Here is a 27,067-nt window from a genome sequence, read left to right as displayed (position 1 = left end):
CCCCAAGGGATCTCTGGTGTGAAGCAGAAACAGGGACTGCAGGCAGGGAGAGTTTCCCATGTGCTGTGTGGTCGTTGAGGGTTCTACTCCCTGGTATACTGTGCAGTGAAAGCTCAAATTACATTCTTGGTGAACTCAATTCCCAGCTTGGCTCTCTCCATGTAATATAGCAAGAGGATTCTCTATAGAGTTAGCTGCTAATACAAAAACCCCTCCTGCGTGGTTGCAGCTGCTACTGTGTACACCATGAAAAAAAAAACGGATACAAAGTTTTAAAGGTCTGTTAAGGCTTAACTGAAGATTTTGGCTTTTTTTAAACTGTGACTAGCCACTGAGTGGAGTAAGCAGGGTTGGGGGCTTGGCAAGAAGTACAGTATGAGTTTATGGCCTGTGATTTTATGTGCCAAGATAAAGTGATTTACAGTTTCAACAGTAACTGTGCTTCTTTTGTTTTGAGGTGTTGGTAACTCTTACAGTCCTGAGACAGAATACTTCAGATAATCAAGCCTAGATGCTTTTAAAGAGCATTTAGGAGTTCTCAAATTACTTTGTTAAAACCACTTTTCTTAATGATGCAGTTGGTCTGCTTATTTACATTTTAGCAATTTAGTTGAAATACTGAAACATTAAATGTGAGGTGAATGGGAAGTCATGTCCTTGAGTGTAAGTATTACGCAAAGAGGGGGGAGGGAGAAGCCTGAAAAATATTTGCTGGAAAAATTAGAATTAAAATGTAACCTAATTTTCTGTTATTGGAATTAAGTGGTGCTTGCTAAGTTTTCCTGCTGCATAAAAGATGTAATGTTCTGTTTCTCAACAACACTGTGTAAGCCAGGCTTACCGATGCAGAACAGTTCTGCAGTGACAAGTCTTTGTCACCGAGCTGTTCTCACCAATTCACTTCCCTGAGCAGGGCCTGACTGTTCAGACCTTCTCAGTTCAGAGAAGAGGAACTTGAGCTATTCCAGAACCAAGACCTCCAGCTACAATCTGTTCTGATTCCAGTGGAGAAAGCCTACACTTAAAAGCACTCTTCTACACTGAAGAGCTGCTTCTTCAGAGGCACCCATGGCATTGTATTGTAATTTATGGCAAAAGGATGAGTTTGCAGTCAGATGTTTTTGCTAGCTGTGCTTGACTGTATTCTTTTCTCCATTATGTCTATTTGATGTATTCAACAGGAGTCTATTGCACTCAGAAATAATGCTCTCAGGTGAAGAGAGAACAATAAGCTACTGCAATTGTAGTTGCATTTTTAGCCAGAACTTAGTCATCATGGCTTGTTAATGATGCTCCAGGGGCTTTTAACAGAATCTTTAGGTTCTGTTCCTTATTTAATACACTGGACTAAAATGAATTTGAAACAGGTGATAAAACAGCAGTTGTGTACCAGTTTCTGAAAATACATTTACAAAAAGAAGTTGCTAGGAAAAAAAATCTGTTCATCCTCTCATGAATAAGTAACACATCTCACCTATGCTAACTCACTCCTTGCAACTTACACTGATTAAAATCAGATAAGCATGATAAAGTGGACAGAGAAATTCTGTGAAACTTTCTTTATTTTACCATTTTTGCTACAGGTTCCTGTGACCTCTGGGATCAACTAATTTCCCTTCTATATGAATACTAAATGTAAAAACAGAATGGAAATAGTACTACCTCTCAATAAACATATTCCCATTCAAGTATACAAACACCACTTTGTGATGGGATGGAACATAATGTTAAATACATCTGCCACATATATTAAAATCATGCCAGGAGAACAAATAGTAATGCCATCTTCAAGCTTGGGACAGTATTGCAGCTCTCCAAGAGTGAGCTGATAAACATGAGGGAAAACATTAATCAGAAATACACAAAGTAGTAATTGATTCAGCATAATTTTAACTGTTAAGGGTAGTAGAGTAGTAAGCAGTAGAGTCTTTCACCAAATACAGTCAGCACAGATGAGATTCATCCATAGGGTAAGCCCTCTCTAACATTATTAGTACAGTGGTTGGGAATAATGTTCACAAACTGATTTTTAAATTTTTTTTATTTGAGCAGAAGATTTAGAGATTTATCAAGAGACACAATTTCATGAAGCATATGATTGGAGTTTTCCAAATCTTGTGTTCTCTATTGTTTTGTCTGTTTTCTTCTTCCTGAGTTTGTTCTGTCATCAGAAAACTACCCTTGCAAGTTCAAACAGAACCTGTGGAACAGCAAACACACTGATGTGAATTTTTATTTTATTTAAAAACCTTTAAACCAGTTTACACTATAAATCAGATAATCTGAAAAGTAACTGTAGCCACAATTTGAAAGTTGCTAAGAATAAATATTAATCCCTGTGTACATCACATTAATACAATGATCTTAATTCTCAAAGTATGAAGTATAGAAATTGTACTTATTATTATGTTCTTAATATTGAAAAAAACCCCACCAACCTCTATGGTGATTAGTATTACTATCATCCACTCAAGGCGCAGCGCGTGCTTTTCATTCAGGTGATTTCGCATTAGGTCTGTCAGCTCCATGCAGTGCTGGAGCTTTTCATTCATTACCTACAAATAATTACAAACATCACAGACCTGGACTCCAGAAATTGAATGAGATCCCTAAATAGGGAAACATACTCCACAGAACTAGAAAGGGGTTAACATCACTGCAAAATAGAATAGAAAATTAATAGAACAGAAAATTCTCTAAGACAACAAGTACAAGCAACAGGAGCTTCAGTATAAATGAACCTGTTATTTCAATGGGTTCCCCAAAAGAATATAAATTTAGATATGCATCTACAGTGTTTCTGTGAAGTGTTTCTGGGTGACATCTGCTCATGAAAACAGTCATAAGCAAAAGAAGATACAGCTTTCTGGAATGCCTCAAAATTAAATATTTATGATTGCTGTACCACCAGGAGAGGTAGTTTTCATGCTTCTAATTCTGGTTCAGCAGTAAACATGTCACCCTTCAAGAACTGATGTGAATGATCATGTCAGTAAGAAGAATCCACTTCTCAGTTCTAACTATTTAAAGCTAATTTAGTGCCTCATTAATGTGAGGCAGGTTAACCTAAACCAGGTAAAGGTATGAGTGGGCTAATAATACCTGGAAAAGAGGAGAGTATAATACCTTATTATTTATTCCCTTTCTGCAATTAAAGCACATTCACAGAGCAATTTGTGACCCTGCTGAGCCAAAGACAACTGATCTGAGCATGGGAGATTCTCACAACAGTAAGACACTCACCTTAACTCTGCGATTAATGTTGAGAAACTGGCAAGTCTTGTCATAAAGCTCTTCCAGTTTTTCTCTATCCCAGTAGAAGTCTGGTGTTATTAGCAGGTCTGAGCTCAGATTTATACGGTGTCTAAAAAGAATGGGTACTACTGGAGTTCAGGCTTCCTCTTGGTGAATATACGAGCAAATATTTACATGTAGTTAAATGAAATAAGAAAATTTTCCTGTAATTCTACATACAGTATGAAAACAATCTCCTTTCATAGTAAAAATACAATTGGAGTGATCATTTAAAATTGGTCACATCTCCTGAAACTTTTCTGGGAATACTCTACTGTTGAACTCTTTTGAACATAAATTACTTTTTCCTTATGCCATCACTGCCTCCTCAACCTGTCACCTTCCTTAATTTTTGATACCTGTAGAGAGGACCCTGACTATGCTGGTGGCTCACGGAAGCAGTACACAAAGTAACAATACAGAACTCCTAAATGTGACTGGCACTGCATGTTGGGTATGTGAGAGCAGCACACCCCTCAGAATCAGGCAATGGTCTAAGCATCATAAAGGCTAAAAGCTAAAATCTCCTGCCTTCAATGTATTACTAACATAAACCTCTGGATACCTGGAACATCATTGTTGATAACTGATCAGTCCTTCAAATACTCCAGCATTTGAAACAGGAATTGTTGAATTGTTTTCTAATTTTACCTTGGAGATTTTGGAGAAAAGGAATTTTTTTCCTTTTTCTTTTTTTTAGAACATGTAATGGTCTGTATTGTCAAAGGCCAAATTTCACTTGAGGGAGGAAAAAACATTAAATACAATGACTTAGCAGTGGTTTCTGAGTAAGTCAAGGGAAAAACAAAACTCACAAAAGATTTTTAACAACTCTAGGCTGTTAACAGTACTACACCTACCCACCTTTCTCCTGGTATCCTTTACGTGCTGTAGTATCTACTGTAATTACTAGTTTAAACACGTGTTGCTGGACTCAGGAAGGGAAAAGGGTGTGGTATTTGGTCATTTATGATATACTGCCTGCTTAATGCCTGCAGTTGAAATGCCAGCGTGAGTGGTGAGCCAGTCCCCTTACTAATGTAAAAAGCACACAGACTCCAGTCTCACCCTGCTCTATTTAGTATGCATTCACCTCTTTGTATCCTGCACAATGTAACTTTTACATTCTGTGTAATGCAATGTCTTGGGTGTAACCAAAGAAGTTACCTTAGTGCGAAGAGTTCTCCAATTTTCTGCATCACATCTGCATGAGAGAGTTTTACCTTTCTTCGTGACTTTAGAATCTGAAAAGTAAGAAGTTCTTCACTGCTTGATCAAGTAATATGTACTAGTAGTTAAGAAGTCCAGAGTTTTACAGCCTGAATTGTCTTAGAATCTAAATGCATATTGTACTTACTAATATTTTAGTTTTGTTTGCTTAGTGCCTTGCTTCTCTAGCTTTCTAAGAATATCACTGTGCAACTGGTTCAACCAGGCTTCTCAATAAATCACTGAGTATGTCATCAGTAGCTACAGAAATAATGGGGCATTTTCTGTAAGTGATTTCCTGAACAAGAGATGATTTGTTCTTCCTTCCTGCTTTTTTTATTTTAAAGTCATGACAGTGTTCTTTTACCTTGCCACTCCTCAGCCTTTTTACAGACTTTCTCCTTATAACAATCAATGTATTACCATTTATTTCCTTCATATACAAGTAATAAACCCAATGCTTTCTCTTTTGAACCCTACAAATCTCAATTTTATATACAACATCATATGGGCTTTTTACTGTAATTATGTCTCATGAAAAACCTTTAAGTAATTCACTCAAATTCTTCATTATATTCAAGTCAAAGCACATTATTTTCAGCCCAAGTTAGCACACACTGTGTTTGGCCAGGTTTTTAAATGCTGCTTGTCCTGTTACACATACATTTCACCAGTAGCAAGTGACAGTGGCACAACACGGGAAACATTATTACAATGCAGATCCACTCCCAGGCCTTTAAAGGCTGATGATTTCTTGTTCAACCACTTTGCTTCTCTGCACTGATGGATTTACGATCAAATGTGTTCAACATTCAATTGCTTTTTCCCTATCCTCAGCTACATATGGACTGATCTTTTACAGAACACAGGAGAAAAGGAGGGGAACAAGACCTCACCTCAGGAATTGACTGGATAGATTCCACAAAGTTATCCAGTAACGATTCCCAAATAGCCAGCTTCACTGCAACACAGAGATGACAAAGCAGAAGACTGTGAAAAGTACATATGCTTTCAAGTAATTCTAACTTTAAATCTGCCAACAGGCTGCTTCAGGACATGTCGATGCTTACAGACATTATTTGCAGCAAGTCACGGTTTGTACTATACAATCATTGTTCATGTACCAGTGGGCAGATCTGGGCTGGGCACTGACACAGCTCTGCACACAGAACCAGCTTCACCATGAGCGCAGCTTTCTTCTCCAAGTGATCAGTTCAGATTCTGGAGAGTTTCTGCTTCAGCTCAGAAGTTGTGTGTCCAAGTGCTCTACTGGATGTGTGAGCCCTCGGGCAAATTACATTCCAAGGAGGCTGGAGATAATGAGCTATGCTGGTGTCAGGCTGATTTCATGTGGTACCTCAAAAGCCTCCACTACATTTCTAGTGTCCTGCACAGCTCTCATTCTCCATTTGTGCAGTACTAATGCACCGTGCTCCAACCACAGAGTTAGCCTGTATAGACACACCGCCTGTTCCTAGCTCAATCCAAACTTGAGCAATCTCCCATTTTGTTTTTAGGTGAGTGTACTGTTACTGAAGATACTAACTTCTGTTCTATGGAAGCTTGAGTTCAGCACTGGCATTGGCAACACAAATTCTGCTATGCCTCAGCAGAATGTTTCTACAAGATGATAGTTTAACTTGGGCCTTGTTCTTTAGTCCACAGATTCCCAGACAAGAAAGAAGTAGCAACAGATCAAAAATGAACCCCACTCAGTCTGAAATTTTTAATCAGGGAAGATTTAATTGTCAAAATGAACTCTTCTGTGGTAGTAATCAATAGTACCATCTGGTTAGGACACTGCCAGTAAACTCAATGCCGAGCATTTTGCACACTCATCTTTTAAATACACAGGCCTGACTTAAATGACTTTAAATTTAGCCCCTGAAAAAAACAACAGCCAGTAAGCATTTCATCTGTCACCTGTTATTTGACAGAGGCTGGTTTCTGCCGTTGATAAATTTGACTAAGGACTATACTTGTATCCTTTATTTTTACTGAACATTATCTCCTGGGAATAAATCCCTTGTTCCCTTTTAGGAGGCACTACTCTTCCATATAGTGCCTTTTTGAATAAGAAAACTACAGAGAACAATATGCTTTTTTCTCAACAGCTCTTCCTCCAACAGTCAGGAACCATTCACTTACACTGCACTCCTTGATGAAATGATGTAGTACTTCAAAAAGATGCATTCTGTTTCTCTCCTGTGTAAAGGTGCACTTCCCCAAAATAGTGGAATCCTGGAATTTACCCTACAGGCAGTAGAGGTAGACAGACCAGACTTCCCTTAAAGGCGTTTTTTGAGGACAGCCTTACTGATGCTGGTTCCTAACTCCCACTCACTCCATCATTCAAGGTCTGAAGCAGTAGACAGGTGTTATTTGCTCAAGCAGCAGGACAACTGGTGAGCCTGACTTCTTCACAGTGCCTCCCACTGTCTGCTACCATGGCTAATAAGCCTGCAAAACATTATCTGTGACTCTGGTCCACATATGTGTTACTGATACACCTCTCCAGCTGGGAATAGCTGCCCTGTATCACTTCTTTAGCTGGCATCTAGCTTTTTCTGTCAGAGAAAATGATGTCAGTATGAATTACCCAAGATTACTGAGAGGTTTCAAATACTGAACTCTACACTCATTGTTATCCTAGGATAGTTCTTAAAGGTGGGGAACAGGATGCTCAGTAGAATGTGTATTTTTTACAAAGCATGTTTGTTATGTGCTTTTTTCAGCTTTAAAATGGTTTCCATTGAATAAGGCAATTCCAATTTATAGAAAACACAGTAAAAGCATTGAAAACAAATCCTCTTAACCTGAAGCACAATCACTCTTTACACAGTTTGTCTAAACCAGATATGAAGTTTTTTCCAGCCTGTCACTGTACAAGTCCCACTCACAATGACATTTCACAACATTTGTAGCATAGACTACATAGTACGAACATCATTAACTTACCAGAAAGACAAAGAGCATTTGAAAAGGCAAATTTCTGCAGAACAACTTCATCACTATCCAGCTCAGAATTTAACAAGATTTGTCCTTTATGGAGCTTTGACTGACCTCTGTTAAGACAAGATTGAAGCATCTTCATTGACTGAGCCACCAGCACAGGAACATTTAAAGAATATTGGACAGTGCAAGAAAGGCTGGTTGTTTATTTAGATAAGGCATGCCACGTCTGTATGCTATCATCCCCATCCTTGCATTTTACTCATGTTCAACTGGACGATATTCACAACAAATCACTGAAAATTAGTTCCTCAGTCTAAGACAAATATAATGGCCAAATTTTCTAGGTGTAAATGCAAGTGCAGCAAGTTGTGATGGTAACTATAACATTGCTGCATACACAAAGATTATTCAGAGTAAGCAGGATGCTGGCCTCTCTCCTGCTCTTTAGCTCCTCTGTTATCTTTCTGTTTTCATTTTCCGCTTTCACTCTTATCAACCTTACTCCCTCCCCACTATGTTGTTACTTTCCCTAAAACCTCTATGGCATAGGGGGCAAGGAGCAGAGAAAAGGGGACAAAAGACTTGTTCAATTTTTCGTGTCAATCTCACTATGAAACACACATAAGCAAAATGGAGCATGTCAAGAATCACAAATTACACAACTGAATAGTACATGCAGTTTTCAAATGGTCAGGAAAAACCAAACACCTGTCTCCTTATCAAGTTACTTTAAATAAGCTGAGCATTATTCATTCAGTTCCTAGTATAAAAAGTGTCCTGTCTAGGGGTTGCTTTTGGGTGCTGTTGGAAAATTACAGATAATTTAATATATAATTAATAATTTAAATATAACAATTTTCATTGTGAAATATTTCTGTAGAAATAATTTTCGTTCTATGATGAAAAAACATTATTTAACAAGGAAAGATAACTTGCCAGGTTTATAATTACAAAATAATCAAGCTGTAACTTTCCTACTAAATGAAGTATATAGAATTTACATCTTTGTATATGAATTTCAAGGACATGGAGAAAGCTTATAGAGAGCATCCTCTTTAAGATCAAACTCATCTTAATAATGCTTATTAGTCTTTTTGCTGTGGCATACATAGTTTCTGTTTGGGATTGCTGAAGAGTTGTGTGGGCAGAGAGCTTCTTATTTACAAGATCTATCATATAAGCAAATCACAAAGGTCACTACCTGCAAGTTTACCAAGACAGAAACATTTACTGACTCAAGATTTATAGTTTTCTTTCTTTATTTTACTCATTTGGAAAAAAAGTAAGGACAAGTATATTTTTACTAGCTAAATTACTTCTGCTTGATTTTTGTTTAGGTGTCTGTTAGCTTTTATATACAGAATGCCTGAAGATACTTACTCTCCTATTCTATAGTTCAGCTCTTCATTTTCCCAATGGACCAGTGCAACTTCGTATGGCTGAATTTCATGCTGCTCTAGCACTCGCATGATATTCTTCATCTAAGAAGGAGACAATTGCAGCAATAGTTACCATGCAGTAAATTATCACTCTGCAAAGAACTTGCATAGGGCAGGCTGATGAATGCAACCTTCATGCTGAAGTTATTTACCTAACAATGAAGAGGTGTGCTAAATAATAATGATTAACACAGTTATTATATTTTATATATAAGTATATAAAATATTATAGATAGATAAATAGATATAAAAATATTATTATTAACACTTCTGAAACTAGTTGCGGTTCAAGAAGAAGTTGTAGCTATAAACAACGGCAAGGAATCTGGTAAAACTGAAATGTCATTTTATATGTGCACACATGGAACAGGGTAAGGACAACATGGATGTATTCAGTATTATAACAATGAACTTACTAGATTTTGGCAGATGTCTGAGTGTGGGAATGAATCTTTAGAAAAAGTACATTAGGTTGTTGTTTCTGATAAAATTACTAGTTTGCTGCTAAATCAGTGGTTTTGTTTTTGATTGCTGCTGAAATCAGTAGTCTTGTTTCAGCTACCAGAGGTTAGTTATATTACAGAAACCCTTTACCACTACAAAAATCTGGAAAAACTGTTTCAGCTGCTACATTCATCCCTGTAAGTAATTCAATGTGCAATTTTACTTGCAGAAGTAATCTCACTGCTCCTTTATTCTCCAGCACACGAAAAACTGATGCAGGAAGAAAAAGCCCTTTTCTGTCACAAAACTTTCTCCTCTTGACACCTAACTTAGGATCTCTCATCCTTCTTCCTTTTTATATGCTACAAGGCTCCCCTCAAAAAAATCATCTGCAATTAGAACGAATTTTGAACTAAAAAAAAAGCACTCACCTACTAGTTTTTAAAAGGCATTTAGCTACACAACAGCCAATAAAAAACCAAACCACAAAACCACAAAACACTTTTGATGCCTAAATTCTTTAGAGTTCAATCTTCTACTAAGTCATATTTAAAAGCACTCTCTTTTTAAAATAAAAGATCATAGTTCATCTTTTAGCACAAAACTGTACCCTCTAAGTTTTTCATAAAGCATATTTTCCAGGTTAAGTACTCTAAAAAAAAATCTGTTGGATCACCTGCAAGAGGGATTTTCTTTGCACTGCTAGCTTTTTTCATTGATTTCAAGAATTTTGGTGATACTATCTATGTAACACAGTAACATTTTTCACTGAAAAAAAAAAAACCCTCAACTGTACTGCTGAAACTGCTCCTTTCATAATCCTGAATTCAGTATTAGCATGACTAAGATTTGCCATATAATTCAAGTCTTGTGATAAAAAAAGAGTATGAAAACATAGGAAGCGTCTGCTTGGAGGCCAGTCACCTCAGCCAAACAGCAGTGTCCAGAGACAGCTCAGCAGTGCAAACCTCACATTGCTTCTAGGCCCAGCCTAATTTTATAGAAGGGACTAGTTGTGACACAGTAAAATTAATTAGAAGAGATGTTCTGGAGTCACCACCTGCAAACTCTTGCTATTACAGGCACTTATGTCACAGTTCCCTTTTAAAAAAACCTCAGAGCAGGTTTTTCTTTTTGCCCTTGCTATTTTGGTAAGGAAGCTGCTGTACAACCTTCTTACTCAGGTATTTGAAATTGGTATTTTGTATTTTAAGTTTCTTTTTGTGATCAGTCTGTATTTTTTACTTCTTCTGTTAAATGTTTGTTAATTTAAAATATTTTTTTCTCTTACTAGTCATTCTGGGGTATTTTGGCCATTTGCAGTGACACTCTAAATTCTGTTTTACTGAATTGCTTTCAGTTTCTGTTCTACAGACCAGTTTGGGGTTTTTCTCCTTTCATTTCAGTTCATTAAAGCATGTCCATAAAAATACTTCCTGTATTTGAGCAAGTTGTTGGGCAATTAAAGCTTTGACTATGATTTCAGTAAACAGAAAGAGGCATTTTTCCTCCTCTTTTACAAATAAAGCTAGCAAGGGGCCAACTGCTGATACTAGTATTGACCAAGAAAACAAGGTATCAAATTTTCAAAGGTATTTAAGCTTGTACAACAAAAGGAGAATTTTCTGAGTACTCCGGTGGGCTAAGGTGTTCAACTCAAAGATCATCAGGAGTTAAAGCAGCTGGTCTTCAGTAATACTTGTTAATCAGTAGTGTAGTTACAGCCATAGCATCCAAACAGGCAAGGTTTGAAGGGAGAACTGGTATTTTTTTGTAGGACACCTGATACACTGACACCCCCCAAAACAGACAGGAAATCAGGAGAATCTTCTGAAACAGAAGAAGTGAACTTGAATCCACAAATTGTTCACATCTGGAAACAACTGCTCTGAGTTTTTGTTTACCCCAATGAAAATCCTCCTGTGAACTTCTATGCATCTCAGTATCATCTATTTAATACACCACTTAATTTCACATAGTCTGTCTACAGATAAGGTCAATACTTTTTGTATCTAGAATCCAGTTTAACCACAGTAATAAAAATACATTTAAAACATTAAATAATTATAAATGTATTCATTAGAATAGATATGCTTCTGGCATACCCTTCTAGGTCAGCAAAGATCACCAAAATATAACATGTCAGCAACATATTTAATAATTATACCAACCAATAAAAAAATTCCTTCAGGAAAATTGCTGGCTGGTAAAAACACAGAACAGTATTAATGAGTTGCTTATAATTCTTTTTTCTCTTTCAAAGTTGTACAAACATAAGTCTTTAATAACTGACTTAAATGGAATACAATGGAATAATCCTTTTCTTCTAACAGACTTTCTGTTACATTAGTGCTTTTCAAACAATCATTCACAGGTAGATTTTTCTGATCTACTTTTTTAGGAGAGCTGCAAGAATATTCTTTTTGTCAGTCTCACTAAATTAAGGTTTCAGATTTTTGTCTTAAGTAGATGAATTTCAAAGGTGATGTATCAGCAGCCCACACACTTGAGGCCAGTAGCAGGCAAGAACCTGTACTCATTGGAGAAGAATCAATCAGTTTTTTTCCTTCATAGAAAGATCAGTCCCCCAAACAAACGTCTAGCAGGCTGAGCTTTGTGAGACTGACAAAACACTTGCTTATGCAGTTTTAACCAAGTTTCACTTTACTTACACTTTTCTCTTCCACATTCCAAAATACAACAGCCCCTTCCCTGTGAATTCAAGGAAAAACTGAGTGTAATCACTGTTTTAAATGTATTTTAATGGAATACTCAAATTGTACAGTGGCAATTTTTGTCATTGTGAATCAAGAAACTTAAAACTATCTTCACAGAAATTATATACTAGTTGCTTTTTAACCATACTTCAATGAAAAAACATGAGAAGGTGTTTTTCAACCATTTAAATAATTCTGACTTTTTTTTTTTAATCATTCTGACTGGACAGTTATTCCTTGAGTTTCATGAGGTAATATGATGCAGGAACAAGCAAGCTGCACTACTTCCTTCACACCATTACTATTAATGACATAATATTTTGAGCATGATTTATAGCTTACCTGAAGAAAAAAATCATGCCAGAATCATCTTCTTTTGCAGATTTCTCAGTACTGATCACCAAAACATTTGCAGCATCTGGTTTGAAATAAGTGAAAAAATTGATTATTTAGTCAACTTCTAAACATGACAGCTGGTAACTGTAATCATGTAATTCAACATTTGCATACTAACACATCAGCCAGTTGAGAAAACTGATGCAGACATTGTAAATAACGAATACAGAAGTGGACATACAGTGTGAGAGAACTGTGGAAGTTTTGCACAGTTGCAGAGAAATTACCAGACAAATCCGCTTGCCTGGAAGCTCTTATTTTCTATATACTAAAAGATTAATCTGCACTCAAATTGTGCTGACTTTGCTTTGCCAGTCAGAAACTTGAAAGAGTGTACCCTCAAGACAGGAGAGCTTACACCTGCATTTCCCTGCACATCAGAAGCGTGTTTTTGAAACAAATCTTCCACCCACTCTCCCTTACCACACTTCTGATGTGCACTCCGCAACAGTACATAAAATGTGAGGGCTTTTGCATTAAACTAAAATGAAAGAGAAGCTCAAACAATGCTCTTGTCGTACTCCAACCACTAAATGGGGCATTTGTTACAGAGGATTAGACCAGAGCTAGTCCAAATAGAATATCCCCAAATTTAATAAATGTGGTTGCTGGGTTCTCCAAACAGGGGTTTGATTTTTCTTCTACAAATCTTCTCCACTGTGCCACTCACTAATACAGATAAAATTTCAGAAGTCCCAATGTGGTTTCAAACCAGCATGACTCATTTTGTTGCAGCACTAGTGGAAGTTAGACCAGAAAAGCCCCCTACTTCTATTTAAAGTGAGACTTCACAAAGATTTTGCAGGGCCTAACAGCTAAGCCTTAAAAATTTAAATGCCTTTTCAGGAAAATCACAAGTCAAGTGATGGGGTATCAAGTGTTGTTACTTCTGCTTGTGTACAAATTCTACCTTCTGCTTTACTGCTCAGGCCATAGAGGCCAGGTAGACTGAGGCAGCAGAGAGACATGACCAAGTACCAGATACAGTTTTGCTAATATCTGAATTGGGACCACACAGTTGGTCTGAATGAGCCTTTAAAGACTTTTCTTCCACTTGCTAGTCCAGTTCAGAGATACATCATTGGATGAATAACTAGAGCAATTTTAGGTGTGAAATTTGAGTTCATCATTGAAGTAACATTTGTCTACATTTTCTCATTTGCCTTTTCAAATACCAGCCATATCTTTATTTATCCACTCCAGCCAAAACACACACAATTGAAGAGAATTTGGTCTATTTTAAGTGGATGTGCAGGATCTGCCTCTAAAAAGTTTTTAAAGAGGTCAAAACCAAGAATAATGCTTTGGAAAAACACTACAAAGCAACAAACTCACACTGTAACTGCTGTTTTAGATTTCTATGTGGAAATATTTTTAAAAATTATCTTCCCAGATTCAATGTTTGGCTTGGTAACCAACCACTGCTACATGCGCATGCCAACCATCACAACACTTCAGATCTGCTGGCACAATCCAATATCCTTTCATCATTACTTCCTCCAAACCTTTGATAAACAGTACTCATTATGAGTCAAAAACACCATGAAGAAATAAAAGGAATTGGCAAAACCGACACTCCCAAGGTAAAATAACACCAACAGTAACATTTAATTCATGGTCACGCTGGGGGTTGTACAAGGTTTATATCCCAAAGCTGTGAAACCAGGGTTAGTTTTAATACAAAGAAACTACAAAAGAACATGAAGCCTATATTCTAGTGGGTATTGTCTTTCATGTTCATCTTTCTGAACAAGACAATCATTAGTAAATCTCATGCTTGAAAGAGACCCACTAGAGTATTACTGCACTTAGATTATTACTTGAGAGGCAGACAGGCTTTTGATAACCCCTACTGAAATGCCCATGAACTGCCAGTGCTTCTCCTAGCTTCATATAATCTGTTCTTTCAAAGGAAGAAGGCATTCTACTACTGACATATGAAAATCACAGCTGTTCCAGGGCGTAAGGTTCCTTATGTGATAATAAGACCAATTTGTTTTTCTTTTGTAGTATACTGCAGCTATCTCCAAGTCATACTTTCCCAAGTCTACAGAGATACTTTATATAGAAACCAGAATCAATTATTATGCTGAAGCCTACCTAAGTGTAGCATTCAACAATTGCTATGATATACTTTGCCCAATAAATAAGAAGTATCAACAGCATACTCTTTACTAGAACTAAACACTTATTTGTGTATCTTTTTCATTTCACTTAGCAAGATTCTCTCTTGCATGCCTTCCTCTCCAACTCTGTAATTTACATTAATAGAAATCTAGGTACAGAAAGAAGATGCAACACTTCAAACTACAAAATTGTTTTGACAGCTGATGTACTGCACTACCTCACTACTGAAAGATTAATTAAAATAAATAATTCCAAAACTAATACTCAGTTAGTGAATGTCGTAGAAATTCTCTGTATCAGTCAATTCCCTAAGTTATTTTTCATGCATGCATGTAATTTTTCTATACTTCTGATGTAATTGTAATGTTGGGAAAAATTACAGAAGGTAAGAGCACGAGCTGCTCACATTGTTATTCTGAAAGGTTTTGTTGTGGGGACTTTTAGGCAAATAGAATCTTTAAGCACAGCAATAATTTTACAGGCAGTAAAATGTAATCCAGGATATTATCAGAATAAGAATACATACAGTTAAAAAAATTATATCCCTCACCCATAATTTATTTCCCAAGATATAACATTGCATTTAATACGTTTCAAAAATCTACCTCTAGGCAAACTTGTTATTTCAACATATCCATGTGAAGTCAGGTCATGACAGAGATTACCAAGATGATATTCATCTGCTGTTGCAAAGGCTGTGCACTGCATCAGATTCTGTGCCAAAGGAATAGAAATTTGAGTTAGGGCATGGCTGGAGCAAGATGGTAATAAGACAACTGTTTGCTTCAAATTTATTAAGAGAGTGACAATTTTCATTTATGCACTGTTCTGTGGTATCATTGCCTTGATTTCCACCTGGTGTACATATACTAACAGGAGTACTTGCTCCTTGTTAAGTGGGAAAGCAAATCACACACTGACAACAAGTCACGTGGCATGAGTGAAGTCACAACAAAAAACTATGACAGAGCCACAGAGACAACCCTTCTTCCCTGAAAGCCAATCAAATACTTGAACAGTAGAGCTGCACTTGCTGCTGCTCTCCCATCCCATGGCTTATGACATACTTGGCTGACCACTGAAACCAGAGGCAGGTCACTCCTGATCGCAGGTAAAACACCGTGTTTTAAAGGTAAATGGAGTTTGACTACCCCAGTCTGTTTATCAAGCAGAAGCTTCAACCACAAACATCGTGTTCTGCCATGCAGCAAGCTACTGCCAGGGCTGAGCCACCGCAGCACAGAAAGTCACCTTCTGGACCAGCTGCAGGTGCTGCACATCTACAGTGTCCTCCCCTGCCCTGAGCTGCATCCTGCACTAACAGGGGGTCTCCCCTGACACCACAGTGGAACAGTACACATGGCCAGTTTGTCCCAATATCCCACAATCTTAAATAACTAAAATGTCATTTTCAAAGAAGTAAATGGGAAAATGATGCTGACTTGCAAGGAGATGTGAGATTTTCTTGATTAATCAAACAAGTCACAATAAACTGATTTGCAAATTCTACTACTCATCTGAAGTGTTTTTCTTTCTTCTGATACCATGTATGACCTATTTTCAGTACAATGTAGTGGAAAATATCCAGAAAGCAATGTCTCACTGTGGATCAGTCACTTCCCAGCTTTTTGTAACTAATACAAATGGGGATGTAACTAACAACAAATGAACAAAAGAACTGTGCTCATCTGCAGGCATTTAGGTCCACAATACACTTCAACCTAAAAATCTAAGTCACATTCTTGCAGCACTCATACACTGTCAAATAGCAAGGCTTCAAGAGGGGTTCCGCTCCCTGCAGGGGGACTGTCACCAATCATTAGAATCACCACCTCACATTTGAACTTTTCTTTTTTAATGTTAACATTCTACTATCACATCCAAAGATTTGCTTACACAAAATCTTAATTCAGCAACCACTAGGATAAAATAAGCTTTCAAAGTAATTGTAATATTCAGAGAGCAATTTTGTAGGCATATTCCCACAACTGTGCTAAAAGGTTGAATTAACAGTGGAACAGAACTCCAGCTTTCAGTTCCCTTGAAGTATCACGTTTCATTATCACAATTTCAACTGCATAAATCCATTCTCAATTGCTAAATCACCAGTGCCAATTATACATCTGAATCTGAAGACTCTTCCAAAAAGCTCCTTTTGGTTATTTTAAGTACACATGCTCTGCTATGAAACTCTTCCGTCACAAATTAAGGGAACAAATTCTCATCTTGCAGTTAGTATACAGTCTGAAAACCTCTATCCTGCTCTGTGTTTCCCACAGTTTATTACTTGGTCTATTCTTCATTTCAAGGCACTACAGGATTGACTTTCTGTCTTACAGCTACAATTTTAGTTTCAATGGCTAACTACATTCCTCATTTAGTTACAACCAGAGGTTTTCCACTAAACTACATGCCTGAAACAGCATTTTGGATATATACTACTTTTGGGTTTGGGGATTTTTTTATAATGTACTGTGTCACTTACATATTTACAAAAATCTTGTTTGATAGAGAACATTTGGCTTAGGCATAATTTGTGATTAAGACACCTAAAATACATGTCCATGGGTGCTGGTGGAGATACAGACAAAAAATCTAATCAGTGACTCAGTTAATCCTAAAATAGATGTGTTAAATGGCTGATCAACCTTAATGCCATGTTTTCTGCTACATCATTTTTGCCTGCAAACTTCAAAAACCTCAGAATACAGCTCCTGTACTGGTGTTAGAAAGGAACTTGAGCTACTCACCCTCTTCTCCTTTCTGCCTACAGCATTACTGATATTCTATTCAGAGCTACACACAGGATGGCTGCTTCTAAGGACAGCTAAGTATGCTGACAACTCATTTTCAGTATCATCATGCCCCCAAACAACTGTGCAGGCTCATGGAATCATAATTCCTCTTAGTCCATCTCTTCCACTTTTAGCACACAAAAAATTTTAAGAAAGAAAACCTGTAGGATGAACTTTAGTCCTCATATCCCCACAGGAATCAATCTTTATCTAAAGTGTAGTAAATACTATGTCTATGCCTGAATTTCAAACTATTTCTATGCTAGATCATATGCTGTAGCATAAATGCTGTAGTATTAAGGGTTAGCTCAGAGGCTTTTCCTGCCATCAGATCGTACCAGGTTATGCAAGTAGTGGTACCACTCACTGATGGACTGACTAAACCACTTAACTGCTTCCAAGGAAATCCTCTATGTATCCTGAAAAACTGGTTGTACAACGATTTATCACTGCTGGTGCCCTGCACGCTGACTGTAAAAACACATGAAGACCAGTGCTGGGGAGGATGGGAAGGACCTCATTCACCAAGTGCTCTGCAAAAGAAAGGCGTCAGCTATCAAGCCCTCCCAGAGAGAAACCACCACAGATCCTCAGGGTTCTCAAACTGAGAACCTCAGGAATGGAAACCTGCAACTGCTGTCTCCAGAGGCAAGAAAAGATGGGAAGGAGATGGCAGTGGCCTTGGGGCCTGCTACACTAGAGGTAATTTCTGACCCAGCATTTTACCATGCAAAAGCCTCCTCAGAAAGTATATTATTATTTCAGTTTATCAGGCAGTATTTTCTCAATTTCTCTATTCACAATGGAAAAAAAAAATAGTACTACATGTTACTTGCACATATATATGAAAATGTCATACAAAGAAACTGCATTCTATGCTGTCATTTAAAGGCCTCAAAAATGTTGTCACTTCACCCAAAACCAAGAAGAATCAAACTCTGAATGTAATGTTATACCATGACTAAAATGCTGGAAACACTACACAGTGTTTCAGGACTAATATTTTTCACTTTCCTCTTTCAAAGCAACATGAAAAGATGAGTGGTAACTAAATTGTTTATAACTACCTCTTTAATTTACACTATGGCATGCACCTGCTTACCACACAAAATACACATCATAAGCTTAGATATGAGAAGGCAAGCACTAAAACTTTTCTCTGCTCACATTCAGTAGATCATGTAACAGATACATTTTGCAGTGTGGAAACTATTTCTGAAGACACAGTGCTTATTTTAGTCTCACCTATCATACATTTTACTAACAACACGGTTGTTTTAGCCTGACGAGAACAGTAACACATCTGACACCAGGATTCACCATGGAAATCCTATATTCAAGTGTACTTAAGGCCTGGCTTGGCTAAGAGTTAGCTTAAGAAGATATGGCCACAAATATGCACTGTTCTTCCTCACTGTAACTAAAACAGTGTGTTGTTGCATTTCCCCTGTATACCCTCAGACCCTGATAATCAAGGTGCTATTTCTACACATGGAATGATCTTTCTCAGGTAACACAGGCTACACTTACACATTTATTTCCCATCTGAAACTTAATCTGAATATAAGCTTTATATTATTTACTTTCACTTATGTTTCTGTTTGAGTGAAACCTTAAAACTGGATAGATCTGGATAAGCAAGGAAATGTAGAGAAAGTTAAATTACTCTGATGGCTAGACTCTTTTTCTCAATAGAAAATGTAATTTGAAAGCACTGGCCAAAACTATTTTTAATGCACTTCACCTTTTCACTTTATAATAACCACTCATCTTCACTTTTGTTAACACATTGCAAGTAAACTTCCATTTTACCTTCAAAATACCAGACATGCCAATTTCTATCAAGTTTGCTTCTATTTGCAAAGCTCCAACACTAGTGTAAATAATGAAGTCCTTCTCACCAAATAATTATTTTAATTTCATTAAAATGTTCATCTAAACCCAAATCTAAATGCAAATTAAACTGATGCACTCCCTTAGTGTCACATAGACTGTAAATGTTATACTTCACCTCCATGTCTGAGAGTGGCAGGTTCGTTCTGGATGGCTGCTTGGTCCTTGGTGCCTTTGGTGGCCTCTTAACTGCCTGGTTACTGGGTTTGGGGACAGTTTTACCAGCTGATACAACGGCATAAAATCTTGATGATGTGTTCCTAAGCCTTTTGATCCACTCTGTATTGAGCCTGTAGTTTTCCATCATTGTCACACCCAAACGTCTCCAGGATGAGAAAAAACCCTCCCCACTCTGATAATAAACACTTCTTTCCAAAGTGGACAGAAATCCTTGGAGAAAATGCCAATTCCTGACTTGCACACATTGACTTGTCAACCAAGGGAACGCAGGTTTCAGTGCATACAAATCCCAAGACTTCGCTGTTCTGTGAGCTCTTCTTTCAACTTCATTATCCAGCTTTAATAGCAGACGTCCAGTTTTGTTAAAGCTTTGGCACCGGCATATTGTTGTTAAAGCGTGGAAAGATCTCATCTGAAGGTGCAGAAGTTTCCATCTCATTTCTTCCCTCTGAACTGCATTTAAAACAAACAAACAAAATCATCCATCAACATTTTGGAAAGAAATAATATTGTTTCCCTCTTATCTAAAAGGTGGTCCATACTACTCTTGCATGTGTTAGTACTCCTCAGCACATTACGTTGTTGGGAATAAAAAGATTTTTTTGATCCTATGGAAACTCTAAGATCAAACTACATCTGTGTGCTTGCAACAAGTGGTGAAAAAATAGAACTGGTTGCTGTGTCAATATGCAAGAGGGCATCTTTTCCTTTGGCTGCTCATTCTGTGCAGCAGCCTGCACTTTCAGTAACCCCACTGCTTGTCAGCAAGCAAGCACACACTTTAAAGAGGACATCAGACGCTGTGAATCATTTCGATATATAATAAAAACAACCATTAGATTACTACGTGGTTGTATGGGAACGTCACCTGCAAAACACACACAGAGCCCAGCATCAGCTCAGCGGCTGTGCCATGAACAGCGGAGCACAGTTCCAGCCCCAGCCATCTGTTCTGACCACAGCGAGAATGGAGCCGACTCACAGCCTTGCTCCTGCCAGTACATCCTGGTGCTACAGGGACCACCAGGCCTGCCTGCAGAGTCACCGTGCAGCCTGAAACACAACAGTGTCCTTATGCTGGCAGCTCAGACTAAAAGCAACCCTTCTATATTTACACTACATTGTGTGAGCTAATAAAATAAAAATATTCAGACTCAATATCACAGTGCATGTGTTTAATTTGCAGAAAAAAATAAGTGACAAGTTCTCTACCCTCATCTGGTTTTCTTAATAACATTTTCCTTATGACAAAAAAATCCATCCTCAGCAAGTTATTAACAAAAAGTCATTAAGCTGCCTAGTTCAAAAACCTGCCCATTTTAGAATATTTTTCAAAAACTGAGGAGGATCTTTAATACTAAAAATACATTTAACATAATAGTTCAAATAAACATTTTATTTAAAGAGCAAATCATAGTGTGTGCTGTAGAACAAGCATCCTGTCCATCCTTACAAGGATACCTAGGTGAATTGATACTGGGCTTAACTTTATATCTTTACATGCTCTTCACTCATACATTTTTGCCCAATTTAGAAGCCTGTTATTTGCATACTTACCCAGTGGGATAAACTATTATTTTAACTTTAAACTTGTTCTGTATTTAAAAAGCAACCCTGTCCAGGACAAGGCATATTTACCTTTTTAGAGGCCTAATATCTCCTGGATAAAAAAGGAGCTGAGAGAAATTCAGTAACTGCAACCCAGGTGGTGGAGACCTGGGGCAAGGGGTAAAGTCTCCAGCAATGTGTGGTAAGTGGCAGAAAGAGACTCAAAATGGTTTTGTTGACATTCCTAGCCAACAAAACCTCATCCCGGATCAGTAATGCTAGGAATGACTTTTCAACTCTACAGGCTTACAAATAATTTGCAAGGAAAGAGAGATTATATAGACCGAATTCCATGGAGGGGCCTGAGCGTCAGACCTGCGGCACCAGAGGCACCAAGCCAGAAGGAGCGGAACACAGCAATCCAAGAAAGCGGCACGAAAGGCGACCACAACAGGGCAGGAGGCGCCACTCCGAGCAGCAGGCAGGGAACTGGGACTTATTTTCCAACGTCTCTTCAGCATACGGCACACTTTAGCCACGCCCGCTGCCTCTCCGGCCGGGAGGCCCGGCTCGCTGCGGCACAACCACCGACATATACGGATAGGGCGGGCCCGCTCCGCCGGCGACTGGACCGGACCGGCACAGACCAGCCCGCGAGCTCCGCCCGGCCCACGCAGTCCGGATGCCTCCAGACTGCCCCCGGGGCCCGCCAGCCCCGGATGCCGGGACACTCCGCCCCTGCCCTGCCCCCGCACTGCCGCCCTTCGCTCCAAGGAAAACAGCGGCCGCACCGCCCCTGCGGCAAGCGCGGGGGGAAGGGAGGCAGGGGGGCGAGGGCTCCGCTCCCATTGGCTGCGTGCCGGGCGGGGCGGGCACAGCGGGCAGCAAGCCGACCAATGGGAAGACGAGGCCGCCCCGCCCGCGGGATCGAGCGAGGGCGCCAGGGCCGCCCCCGCCCCGCGCGACTCACGGGCGCCCCTGGCGGGCGCGGAACGCAGCGCCGCCAGCGACCGGGGGGCCCGGCCCCCCCACCCCCGGTCCGCGGCCTCCACCGGGGCTGCGTCACCCCCGCGCAGCGACACCTGAACACGGGGGGTGGGAGGCGGCCGCCCGGCAGCCGCACCGCTCCGGCCGCCCCAGGGGCATCCAGGGCTGGGGGTCGGGCACGGAGCTGGGAATCACCCCTCACACCAGCAGGCAGGGCTCGTGATCGCCCCGAAACTGTGCCCTCGTCGCGAGGAACGTCGCGGGGCCCTCCCAGCCCTCCCAGCCGCGGCAGGACCGGAGACGGCGAGAAGGGCGGGCGAGGCCGCCTCGGCTCGCCCACACCCTTCTCGCGGGCGCTGCGGCAGGCCCCGCCGCGCCGGGATTGCCGCAGGAGGGGCTGCGCACCCCTCCCCCGCCGCAGCGCGGGCTGCGCCGCAGCTCCGGCCGGCGCGCGGGGCCGCCAAGGGCACTCGCTTGCGCCGCCGGCCCGGCCCTCCTTCCCCTCCCTTCCCCCGCCCCGCGCGCGCGCCCGCCGCCGCCGCCGCGGCGGGAGGGGCGAGGCGGTTCCCGCCGCCGCCGCGCGCCAGCACTGACCTGGGGGAGGGGGCGCGCCGCTCTCCGCCGCGCGAGCCGCGGCCCCGCCCACCGCCCGCCGGGCCCCGCCAAGGCGCGCGGGCCGACACGCCCCGCCCGTCCGTCGCCGCGCGGCGGGGCGCGGCCCGCGCGCCAATAACGTCCGGCCGCCGCTCGGGCCCGCTTCCGGGAGGGGGCAGGGGGAGGGCGGTGCGCCTCCTCGGGGGGGGGCGGAGCAAGATGGCGGCGGTACCGGCGCTCCCGGTGTCCCTGTCGGGCAGGTTTAAGGGGTCCGTCACGGCCTGGCGCGCTCGTTACCGGCAGCGAAGCGTGGGGCGGGAGGGAGCTGAGGGGCCGTCCGGCGCGCCGCCGCCGGAGAGCGGAGGTTTTCGGGCGCCGGGCGGGGCCGGGGGGCGGCTCTTGGCCCGGGGGAGCGGGCGGGGACAGCAGCGCCGGCGGCGCGCGGGGCCCGCAGGCGGCGCTGTGGGCGCGGCGCTGCCGCCGCCGCCGCAGTCAGCGGCCCGGCCGGGCCGAGGGGTGGTGTCAGCGGCGGTGCCGTGCTCCCTGTGCGGCTGCTCGGCTCCGGGCCTCCAACCCACCGGGTAGAAATCTCACAGTAAAAATCGCCCTCCAGGCCGGTGTGCGCTCTCTGTGCGGCTGGCCGCGTTCTGCTCGTTGTCCTCGTACATAAACAGCGTTTGGAGCAAATGTAAATTAAGTGTGTAATGGAGAGCGCGTTTCTTGCTGATGAGATACGTGATAAAATTTGAGGCGATATCTGTGCTTTTAGTTTTACATGTACTACGTTTTGCATCTGGGTATCTTAGCAATAGAGGTCGCGTTTTAGCTCAGAATTATCTGCAATTTTTCGCTGTTTTGTCAGGGCCAGTCATTAGCTTTTTCTTGAAAAGGTTGCTGTTTATAATCTTCTGCAAAAGTAGGCACAAGAACGTGACCAGTTTGAAATTTTTTCCGTTTTGGTTTTTTTTTTTTTTTTTTTTGCTGTCCACTTCTTTAAGGGCATGTCAAGCTACTTTTAATAGTGTTGTGTTATAACCCCAGCTGGCAGCAAAGCACCATATAGCTCAGTGGGGTGGGGAGAAGTGAATGAGAAAGGTAAAAATGAGGAAACTTGTGGATTGAGAGCAGTTTAATAATTGGAATGAGAATAAATCATAATGAAAAGAGCAAAGTGAAATACAACCCAAGAAAACCAAGTAAGACAAATGAAAGCGATTGCTCACCATGAACTTACTGATGCCTAGGCAGTGGCTCCCTGTCCAGCTTTTCCTCCTGGTTTCCACCACTGAGCATGACACCATATGGTCTGGAATAGCCTCTGGGTCAGTTAGGGTCAGCTGTCCTGGCTGGGTCCCTTCCCAACACCCTGTGCACCCTCAGCCTCCTCGCTGGTGGGGTGGGGTGAGGCAGAAAAGGCCTTGACTCTGTGCAATCCCTGCTCAGCAATAAGGAAAACTTCCCTGTGTTGCCAACATTGTCTCCAGCACAAATCTAAAACACAACCCCCATACCAGTTACTGTGAAGAAAATTAACTCTACCCCAGCCCAAAGTAGCACAAAGACCTTGCATTTGTTTTTAAAAATTGAAGCTGTTTCATCCTTTGCTGACAATAATAAAATATTGATCCTCTCTTTTTTAGATCCTTTGCATATTTTACCATTAAAGACAGACTTCCCCAGATCCTCACAAGAGTTATTGATACTTTACATCGACATAAAAATGAATTTTTTGAAGAACATGGTGAGGTAAGAGTAAGGTCCCTATTTTCCCTGATGTTTATTTCCCTCTATCCTTTGAGACCCTTTCTCTGCCTTGTTTTTACTGGTGAGGCTTGTCTCAATCCTTTTGTCTGATATTTTTAAAAAATAATTTCTTTCTAGTAGCTATTTTTGATTAGTTCTGTAACACACCTCTCTGTCCAACCTTTTCTTTCTGATCTGTCACTTATGCAACTGCATCACTTACTTTGGTTTTTGTGTTGATGCAGTGTTTGATAGACAGTAACACCTTCTGAACAAGACTGTGTTTCAACACTCTCTTCACCTCTAATAAGCAAAACGTCCAATCTAAAAAGAAGTCCCATATGGAATTAATTTTAGATCTTGGATCTGAAACGAGCTTTATTCACCAAACTATATTTTGTTGAATCAAGCTGTGATTTGTCAGGGACTCACGTGGCAATTAAAACTTTGCACATTCCATGAACAGTTGATCTGTGTCTCTACAGGAATAAAGGTACAGAGTAGGAACTTTTGTTCTCCACTTTTTTCAGAAGGGTGTTGAAGCAGAGAAGAGAGCTGTATCTTTCCTCTCCAAACTGCGGAATGAACTGCAAACAGACAAGCCAGTGACCCCTTTGGAAGATGAGTTGCCTGATGCTGCACTGTGGAACCAATACCTGGACCACCAACGAAATTTACCAAATGGAAATGGAGAACCAAGTTGGTTTCAGTCCCCTTGGCTGTACGTAGAGTGTTACATGTATCGAAGAATTCATGCAGCATTAGCACAGAAGTAAGTATTTGCTGGCTTGGTATATTACTTTGCAAAGCATTGCTCTTTCCCATTTTTATTTTGGGAAAAGGAAAGACAGCTGAGGAGTAAGATAAAGGGAGATCTTAAGCTTTTACCATATTGCTTTTTCCTCAGCTTGCACATCAGATTTAAAATTAATACCTTTACTTCTTATATTTAGCAGAATTTGAAGCTTATTAATTTTTTTACGCTTCAGTTTTGGTGAGTTGGTCTACACGAAAACTCTTGAGCTTGATTTTGCAGTTTGATTTTGCAGACTAATGTAAATTGAGATATAAAAACCATGTAGCATTTCTACAAGGTTTGTTGGTCTAGAATTTTCTCTTAAGTGTTAAATACTGAATATGAGAGCCACAAATCTGTTGGGAATTCTAACTTTTTTTGCTGCTTGCAATCTGAAGTTACCATTTGAGAACTGTTTCTTACAGCAGTAGACCCGTCTTAAGCAGCCCCTGTTGTTCATTCTACACCAGCTTCAGTTACAGCAGTGCTTGCAGACCATGTGCTGCATCAAACTTCGGGAGCTGATACTGGTTAAAAATAACTGGACAGGGAAAAACTTGTTGTGCTGGTACCATGGAGATGTGCCAGTACAATGTCATGGGGTAGGAATGAACAGTTTAAGATCCTGTTGCTGCCAAAAAAATTTGAAAGCTCTCCGAGTACAGATTTACCATTAGTGTTGAGATGCAAACACAGTAATGGGACTCAGTTTCCACTGGTATGTTGTGTAATTTGAACTCTTGAACCAAATGCTTCAAATATGAGGTTGATCCCCTGGATTGCACTTAAAAAGCTGAGCAGATAGTTTTCATTTTTAACTTTTAAGTTTCTTGATCTCCATTATTTAGTTGCTCTTAAGCATATGCTTGGATGGAAGTTCAATCATTTGTTGGAAGGTTGTTGTGCAAATATGTCTCATAATAGATTGACCTATAATTTTTATATATTACAACATTCTCATTTGTCATGGTAATTTTCCAAAATGCTAGTAAAGACTTCCATAGGATTAACTTCCTAACTGGAAGTGAATTTGATATGGGAAGTACCCTCCAGCACACACAAACACATTTAAAATCAGGCCAGCTTTTCTTGACTTAAGTTCACTTGTATGTTACAGTTTTAATTCACTTATCTGAAGATCGGAGTTCAAAATGTTCACTGTCTGTGCAGTTCCCAGAGTTGTTGTGATTGAATGCTTGTTCACTTTCAGAATATATTGCTATATAAAGATGCCTTGCATAGTGTCTGTTTTAGCGAGATGCAATATTAGGCTGTTACAGAGATATGTGAAAATCGAGTATGACAAATTAGAAATGGAAAATCTAACTAAAGCCTGTAGTACAGTCTAAAGAAGCCGACCTTTGAGCTTCCTTTGCATGTGCTGTAAAGAAGAATGTGGGAAGTATATCAACATACTTGTTCTTCTCTTTTTAGCCCACCTATTGACAACTTTGATGTATTTAAGGAAGGAAAGGCTCAAAATTTCTTTGAATCCCAAGAAGCTGTTATTGCCTTATGCACTTACTTTCAGGAACTTCTTAAGAACATCAAGGATCTAGATGAAAAGCAACTTCAGGAGGAACTTTTTAAGCTATTGCAGGTAAACTGGTAGTGCTTAACAAAAGAATTGAAAATATCTTTCCTATGAAACAAACAAGAATTTGAGGTTATAAAGAATCTGAACTTCATATGGAAATTAAAATACAGATATTTTGTTTGTTAAGGTGTGATGAAGTCCTGATAGCCCTACTGTATTGCTGCTATTCTGAAAAGATATTTTGGCTACTTGTTTTAAATGTGACACTTCTTTATTAATGGCTGGTCTTCGTTGTGTGTATGAAAACCCAGCAATTTTTTCTGTCAAAACCAGTATCTCTCAAACATTTTACATCAAATTCCAGATTACCTTTTTGATATTTACCTATAATTTCTTAAAACAGTTAATTTTAG

At 40.3% G+C, this 27,067-nt stretch overlaps 3 protein-coding genes across 7 annotated transcripts in view; 2 read left to right on the top strand and 1 right to left on the bottom strand.

The window, feature by feature from the left end:
• Nucleotides 1-2,023: 2,023 nt before the first annotated feature.
• On the bottom strand, nt 2,024-22,650 carry RMND1 (required for meiotic nuclear division 1 homolog). 4 transcript variants are annotated; one of them, XM_053937863.1, is made up of 12 exons: nt 22,579-22,650; nt 19,388-19,902; nt 15,187-15,295; nt 12,401-12,476; nt 12,014-12,053; nt 8,839-8,939; nt 7,462-7,568; nt 5,400-5,464; nt 4,462-4,538; nt 3,244-3,364; nt 2,439-2,555; nt 2,024-2,200 (listed from the first exon to the last, which is right to left on the bottom strand). In XM_053937863.1, the coding sequence occupies exons 2-12, from the start codon at nt 19,886-19,888 to the stop codon at nt 2,168-2,170; spliced, it is 1,347 nt and encodes a 448-aa protein (XP_053793838.1). In that variant the 5' UTR covers nt 19,889-19,902; nt 22,579-22,650; the 3' UTR covers nt 2,024-2,167. The 4 variants fall into 4 exon arrangements, with proteins under 4 accessions (XP_053793838.1, XP_053793839.1, XP_053793837.1 ...); XM_053937864.1 differs by lacking the exon at nt 22,579-22,650 and adding an exon at nt 21,373-21,450; XM_053937862.1 differs by lacking the exon at nt 22,579-22,650 and adding an exon at nt 21,088-21,366.
• On the top strand, nt 20,363-22,083 carry LOC128785213 (collagen alpha-1(I) chain-like). Its single transcript, XM_053937514.1, has 2 exons — nt 20,363-20,447; nt 21,371-22,083. The coding sequence occupies exons 1-2, from the start codon at nt 20,363-20,365 to the stop codon at nt 22,081-22,083; spliced, it is 798 nt and encodes a 265-aa protein (XP_053793489.1).
• A 125-nt stretch (nt 22,651-22,775) lies between the features above and the next one.
• The window catches only part of LOC128785535 (damage-control phosphatase ARMT1-like), a 47,238-nt gene continuing 42,946 nt past the window's right edge, over nt 22,776-27,067 (top strand). Inside the window, exons 1-4 of one of the 2 annotated variants that reach the window (XM_053938222.1) lie at nt 22,776-22,847; nt 24,219-24,324; nt 24,852-25,093; nt 26,552-26,717. In XM_053938222.1, the coding sequence (XP_053794197.1) occupies nt 22,798-22,847; nt 24,219-24,324; nt 24,852-25,093; nt 26,552-26,717 (564 nt within the window). In that variant the 5' untranslated portion in view covers nt 22,776-22,797. The remainder of the gene's footprint in view (nt 22,848-24,218; nt 24,325-24,851; nt 25,094-26,551; nt 26,718-27,067) is intronic. The other variant, XM_053938220.1, reaches the window with a different exon arrangement.

This window comes from Vidua chalybeata, chromosome 3, assembly GCF_026979565.1.
Source record: "Vidua chalybeata isolate OUT-0048 chromosome 3, bVidCha1 merged haplotype, whole genome shotgun sequence".
NCBI lineage: Eukaryota > Metazoa > Chordata > Aves > Passeriformes > Viduidae > Vidua > Vidua chalybeata.
The sequence above is the reverse complement of the archived record's forward strand: the minus strand, read 5'-3'. Positions and strand labels throughout refer to the sequence as shown.

Excerpts from the sequence above, each read along its gene's own strand:
- RMND1 (XM_053937863.1), bottom strand. The coding sequence starts at position 19,888 with ATGAGATGGAAACTTCTGCACCTTCAGATGAGATCTTTCCACGCTTTA. Across the intron at positions 4,539-5,399 it reads CTATCCAGTCAATTCCTGAG|ATTCTAAAGTCACGAAGAAA; the intron begins GTGAGGTCTTGT and ends CTTACTTTTCAG. Across the intron at positions 3,365-4,461 it reads GGAGAACTCTTCGCACTAAG|ACACCGTATAAATCTGAGCT; the intron begins GTAACTTCTTTG and ends CATTCTTTTTAG.
- LOC128785213 (XM_053937514.1), top strand. The coding sequence starts at position 20,363 with ATGAACAGCGGAGCACAGTTCCAGCCCCAGCCATCTGTTCTGACCACA. Across the intron at positions 20,448-21,370 it reads TCACAGCCTTGCTCCTGCCA|ACCTGCGGCACCAGAGGCAC; the intron begins GTACATCCTGGT and ends CCTGAGCGTCAG.